The sequence below is a fragment of the Nomascus leucogenys genome, chromosome X (genome assembly GCF_006542625.1).
Source record: "Nomascus leucogenys isolate Asia chromosome X, Asia_NLE_v1, whole genome shotgun sequence".
NCBI lineage: Eukaryota > Metazoa > Chordata > Mammalia > Primates > Hylobatidae > Nomascus > Nomascus leucogenys.
The window spans coordinates 33,865,374-33,872,371 of NC_044406.1; the positions used below are offsets into that span (position 1 = coordinate 33,865,374).

At 38.2% G+C, this 6,998-nt stretch overlaps 1 protein-coding gene across 1 annotated transcript; it reads left to right on the top strand.

The window, feature by feature from the left end:
- Positions 1-1,246: 1,246 nt before the first annotated feature.
- On the top strand, positions 1,247-2,310 carry LOC100606103 (heterogeneous nuclear ribonucleoprotein A1-like). The gene is given in 2 exon segments (XM_030806905.1): positions 1,247-1,684; positions 1,686-2,310. Coding segments are annotated over 2 exon segments (963 nt in total). The 3' UTR covers positions 2,211-2,310.
- The last annotated feature ends 4,688 nt before the right edge of the window (positions 2,311-6,998 follow it).

Consider the following 6,998-nt stretch of genomic DNA (forward strand, 5'->3'; position numbering starts at 1 on the left):
TTTTTGTCAGTTCTTTGAATGCAGATTTGGGAGCTCATAGATGCCAAAACAAAAAAAATCGAATATCCCAGGATAAAATCTAGAGGGCAACTATCTGAGAAACCGCTTTGTGATGTGTGCATTCCTCTCCCATGGTTAAACAACTCTTCTCATTCAGCACTTTGGAAACACTCTTTTTGTAGAATCTATGCAGGGCTGTTTGGAAGCATATTGAGGCCTGTGGTGAAAAAGAAAATAATCTTCAAGTAAAAACTGGAAAGAAGCTTTCTAAGAAACTGCTTTGTGATGTGTGCATTCATTCCACAGAGTTAAACCTTTCTTTTGAATCAGCAGTTTGGAGACACTACTTTTGTCCATTCTGTGAAAGGACATTTAGGAGCCCATTGAAGCCAATGCCAAAAAATTGAATGTTTCATGATAAAAAGTAGAAGGAAGCTATCTGAGAAATCACTTTTTGATGTGTGTGTTCATCCTACAGGTTTACACCTTTGTTTACATTCAGCAGATTGGATTCACCGATTTTGTAGTATCTGTGAAGGGATGTTTTTGAACGCATTGAGGCCTATGGTGAAAAAGAAAAGGAACACTTTTACACTGTTGATGGGACTGTAAACTAGTTCAACCATTGTGGAAGTCAGTGTGGTGATTCCTCAGGGATCTAGAACTAGAAATACCATTTGACCCAGCCATCCCATTACTGGGTATATACCCAAAGGACTATAAATGATGCTGCTATAAAGACACATGCACACGTATGTTTACTGCAGCACTATTCACAGTAGCAAAGACTTGGAACCAACCCAAATGCCCAACAATGATAGACTGGATTAAGAAAATACGGCTTTCTGAGAAACTGCTTTGTGATGTGGGCACACATCTCACAGAGTTAAACCTTTCTTTTGATTCACCTGCTTGGAAACACTGTTTCTGTCCATTATGGGAATGGACATTTTGGAGATCTTTGAAGCCAATGGTGAAAAATGGAATATCCCAGGATAAAAAACTAGAAGGAAGATATATGAGGAAATACTTTGAAACGTGTGTATTCTTCTCACAGAGTTAAACTTTTCCTTTCTTTCAGCAGTTTGGAAACACTGTTTTTGTAGAATTCACAAAAGGACATTTGGGAGCACATTGAGGCCTATGGTGAAAAAGAAAATATCCTTGGATAAAAACGAGAAAGCAGCTCTCTGCCCATGGACCCCACTGAAGAAGAATTGTTAAAGTCTCTCTTCACCCTGCCATCATGTCTAAGTCAGAGTCTCCTAAAGAGCCCGAACAGCTGAGGAAGTTCTTCATTGGAGGGTTGAGCTTTGAAACAACTGATGAGAGCCTGAGGAGCCATTTCGAGCAATGGGGAGTGCTCACAGACTGTGTGGTAATGAGAGATCCAAACACCAAGTGCTCCAGGGGCTTTGGGTTTGTCACATATGCCCCTGTGAAGGAGGTGGATGCAGCTATGAATGCAAGGCCACACAAGGTGGATGGAAGAGTTGTGGAACCAAAGCTAGCTGTCTCAAGAGAAGATTCTCAAAGACCAGGTCTCCACTTAACTGTGAAAAAGATATTTGTTTGTGGCATTAAAGACACTGAAGAATATCACCTAAGAGACTCTTTTGAACAGTATGGAAAAATTGAAGTGATTGAAATCATGACTGACTGAGGGAGTGGCAAGAAAAGGGGCTTTCTTTGTCTTTGTAACCTTTGATGACCATGACTCCATGGATAAGATTGTCATTCAGAAATACTATACTGTGAATGGCCACAACTGTGAAGTTAGGAAAGCCCTGTCAAAGCAAGAGATGGCTAGTGCTTCATCCAGCCAAAGAGGTCGAAGTGGTTCTGGAAACTTTGGTGGTGGTCGTGGAGGTGGTTTCAGTAGGAATGACAACTGTGGTGGTGGAAGAAACTTCAGTGGTCATGGTGGCTTTGGTGGCAGCCATGGGGGTGGTGGATATGGTGGCAGTGGGGATGGCTATAATGGATTTGGTAATGATGGAAGCAATTTTGGAGGTGGTGGAAGCTACAATGATTTTGACAATTACAACAATCAGTCTTCAAATTTTGGACCCATGAAGGGAGGAAATTTTGGAGGAAGAATCTCTGGCCCCTATGGCGGTGGAGGCCAATACTTTGCAAAACCACAAAACCAAGGTGGCTATGGTAGTTTCAGCAGCAGCAGTAGCTATGGCATTGGCAGAAGATTTTAATTAGGAAACAAAGCTTAGCAGGAGAGGAGAGCCAGAGAAGTGACAGGGAAGCTACAGGTTACAACAGATTTGTGAACTCAGCCAAGAAGTGTGGCGGCAGGGCCTAGCTGCTACAAAGAAGACATGTTTTAGACCAACACTCATGTGTATGGGCAAAAAGCTAGAGGACTGTATTTGTGACTAATTGTATAACAGGTTATTTTAGTTTCTGTTCTGTGGAAAGTGTAAAGCATTCCAACAAAGAGTTTTAATGTAGATTTTTTTTTTTGCACCCATGCTGTTGATTGCTAAATGTAATAGTCTGATCGTGATGCTGAATAAATGTCTTTTTTTTAAATGTGCTGTGTAAAGTTAGCTTACTCTGAAGACACTTTGGTTAATTTCCCCAACAGTGTGAAGTTAGAATTCCTTCAGGGTGATGCCAGGTTCTATTTGGAATTTATACACAACCTGCTTGGGTGGAGAAACCATTGTCTTTGGAAACTTTGGTGTAGTTGAACCAATAGTTACTGTTGTGTCCTGAAATTACAATTAAAAGGGATTGTCCAAGCAAAATCATGGAATTATTGATTATAAAAGTGATTGTTGACACATCCTATGCCATATATCTAAATTTAACAATGGTACCAGATAAAATTATTGATGAGAATGAAGCTTTTGTATCATCCATTACCATGTGTAATGAACAAACGGTTATTTCTCTTGAAGAAAAATGAGAAAACAGCTTTCTGAGAAACTCATTTAAGAAGTGTGCTTTCATCTCACAGAGTTAAAAGTTTCTTTTTATTCAGCAGTTTGTAGACACTGTTTTTGTCCATTCTGTGAATTGACATTTGGGAGCTCATTGAAGCCAATGCTGAAAAATAAACTATCCTAGGATAAAAAGTAGAAGAAAGCTATCTGAGAAACCATTTGGTGATATGTGCATTCATCCCACAGAGTTACACCTTTCTTTTCATTCAGAAGATTGGAAAAACTGTTTTTGTAGAATCTGTGAAGTGGAATTTGGGAGCATGTTGAAGCCTATGGTGAAAAAGAAAATTTCTTCAGATAAAAACTGCAAAGAAGCTTTCTGAGAAACTGCTTTGTAATGTGAGCATACATCTCACAGAGCTAAATGTTTCTTTTTATTCAGCTTCTTGGAAACACTGTTTTTGTCCATGCTGTGAATGGACTTTTGGGAGCTCATTGAGGCCAATGGCAAAAAATCGAATATCTCAGGATAAATACTGGAGCAAAGCTATGTGAGAAACCACTTTGTGATGTGTGCATTCATCTCACCGAGTTAAACTTTTTTTCCATTCAGCTGTTTGGAAACAATGTTTTTGCAGAATCTGCAATGGGATATTTTGTAATGCATTGAGACCTATGGTGAAAAAGAAAATATTATCTGATAAAAACTAGAATAGAACTTTCTGAGAAACTCCTTTGAGATGTGAGCATTCATCTCATAGTGTTAAACATTTCTTTTGATTCAGCTGTTTGGAAACACTGTTTTTCTCCATTCTTTGAATGGACATTTGGGAGTGCATTGATGCCAAAGGTGAAAAATCAAATATCCCAGGATAAAATTTAGAAGGCAGCTATTTGAGAAACCGTTTTGTGATGTATGCATTCATCTCACAGAGTCAAACCCTTCTTTTGAGTCAGCTGTTTGGAAACACTGTTTATGTCTGTTCTGAGAATGGACTTAGCGAGCTCATTGAGGCCAATGGCAAAAAAGCAAATATCTCATGATAAAAACTAGAAGGAAGCTATCTGCAAAACTACTTTGTGATGTGTGCATTCATCTCACAGAGTAAAACTTTTCTCTTGATTCAGGAGTTCGGAAACACTGTTTTTGTAGAATATGCAAGGGGATAATTTAGAGTGCATTGAGGCTTATGGTGAAAAAGCAAATATCTTCAGATAAAAACTAGAAAGAAGATTTCAGAGAAACTGCATTGTGGTGTGGGCATTCATCTTACAAAGTTAAACCTTTCTTTTGTTTCAACAGTTTGGAAACACTGTTTATGTCCATTCTGCGAACACACATTTGGGAGCTCGTTGATTCCAATGGTGAAAAAGTGAATATCCCAGGTAAAACCTGCAAGGAAGCTATCATAGAAACCGCCTTGTGATGCACGTATTCATCTCACAGAGTTAAACCTTTCTTTCCATTAAGCTGTTGGGAAACACAGTTTTGTAGAATCTGCCAAGGGATATTCAGGAGGTTATGGAGGCCTAAGGTGAAAAAAGAAATATCTTCAGATAAAATCTAGAAAGAAGCTTTCTGGAAAACTGCTTTGGGAAGTGTGCACTCATCTCACAGAGTTTAAAGTTACTTCTGATTCAGCAGTTTGGAAACACTAGTTTTGTCCCTTCTGTGAATGGACATTTGTAGCTCTTAGAGGCCAATGGCAAAAAATCAAATATCCCAGGATAAAAACTAGAGGGAAGCTATATGAGGAAACACTTTGTCACATGTGCATTCATCTCACAGAGTTAAAACTTTCTATTCATTCAGCAGTTTGGAAACACTGTTTTTGTCCTTTCTGCGAATGGACTTTAGGAAGCTCATTGAGGGAAAATGTGAAAAAGCGAATACCCCAGGATAAAAACTAGAAAGAAGCTATCTGAGAAACTGCTTTGTGATGTTTGCATTAATCCTGCAGAGTTACAATTTCCTTTTAAATTAGAAGAATGGAAACAGTGTTTTTGTACAGTCTGTGAGGTCTATTTGGGAGCACATTGAGGCCTATGTTGAAGAGGAAAACATCTTCAGATAAAAACTATAAAGAAGCATTCTGAGAAACTGCTTTGTGATGTGGGCATACATCTCACAGAGGTAAACCTTTCTTTTGATTCAGCTGCTTGGAAACACGTGTTTGTCCATGATGTGAATGGACATTTGGGAGCTCATTGAGGCCAATTGCAAAAAGGAAATTATCCCAGGATAAAATCTAGAAGGCAGCTATCTGATATACCAGTGTGGGATGTGTGCATTCCTCCCACAGAGTTACACCTTCCTTTTCATTTAGAAGATTGGAAACAGTTTTTGTACAATCTGTGAAGGGATATTTGGGAGCTCTTTGAGACTTATGGTGAAAAAGAAAATATTTTGAGAGAAAAAACAGAATGAAACTTTCTGAGAAACTCTTTTTTGATGTGTGCATTCATCTCACAGAGTTAAAACTTCCGTTTGATTAAGCTGTTTGCCAACAGTTTTTTTGTCCATTCTGTGAATGGACATTTTGGAGCTCATTGAGGCCAATGGTGAAAAAGTGAATATCTCACCAAAAAACTAGAAGGAGGCTATCTGTGAAACTGCTTTGTTATGTGTGCTTTCATCTCGCAGAGCTAAACCTTTCTTTTCATTCAGCAGTTTGGAATCACTTTATTTGTAGAATCTTTGAAGGGATATTTGGGAGTGCATTGATGCCTATGGTGAAAAGGAAATTATCTTCAGATAAAAACTAGAAAGAAGCTTTCTGGGAAACTGCTTTGTGATGTGTGCATTCATCTCAAAGAATTAAATCTTTCTTTTGATGCAGCAGTTTGGAAAAACTGTTTTTGTAGAATCAGGGAAGGGATATTTGGGAGCACATTGAGGCCTTTGGTGAAAAAGGAAATATCTTCAGATGAAGACTAGAAAGAAGCTTTTTGAGAAACTGCTTTGTGATTGTAGGCATTAATCTCACGGAGTTAATCCTTTATTTTGATTCAGTCGTTTGGGAACACTGTTTTTTCCAATTCAGCGATTGGACATTCGGAAACTCATTGAGGCCCATGTTGAAAAATTGAATATCCCAGGATAAAAAGTAGGAGGAAGCTATATGAGGAAATGGATTGTGATGTGTGCATTCTTCTCTGATAGTTAAACCTTTCTTTTTATTTAGCAGTTTGGAAACACAGTTTTTGTCCATTCTGCGAACGGATATTTGGGAGCTCCTTGAAGCCAAAGGTGAAAAAGTGAATATCCAGGACAAAAACTAGAAGGAAGTTAGCTGAGGCACCACTTTGTGTTGCAGGCATTCATCTCACAGAGTTAAACTTTTCTTTTCATTCAGCCTTTTGGAAACACTGATTTTGTAAAATCTGCGACTGGATATTTGGGAGCACATTGAGGCCTGTGGTGAAAAACAAAATATCTTCAGATAAAAACTAGAAATAAGCTGTCTTTGAAACTGTTTTGTGATGTAGGCATTCATCTTATAGAGATAAAGCTTTCTTTTCATTCAGCAGTTTGGAAACACTGTTTATGTAGAATCTGTGAAGGGATAATTGGCAGCACATTGAGGCCTATGGTGAAAAAAAATTATCTTCAGATAAAACTTAGAAAGAAGATTTTGAGAAACTGCTTGTCATGTGTGCATTCATCTCACAAAGATAAAACTTCCTTTTGATTCAGCCTTTTGGAAACACTGTTTTTGTCCATTCTGCAAATGGACATCTGGGAGCTCATTTAAGTCAAAGGTGAAAAATGGAATATCTCATGATAAAAACTAGAAGGAATGTACCTGCAAAACATTTTTGATGTGTGCATTCATCTTGCAGAGTTAAACATTTCTTTTCATTCAGAAGTTTGAAAACACTGTTTTTGTAGAATATGCTAGGGGATATTTGGGATTGCTTTGAGGCCTATGGTTGGAAAGGAAATATCTTCAGATAAAAACTAGAAAGAAACTTTCTAAGAAACAGCTTTGTGATGTGTTCATCCATCTCACAGAGTGAAAACTTTCTTTTCATTCAGCAGCTTGGAAACACTGTTTTTGTCCATTCTGTGAGAGGATATGTGAGAGCTCATTG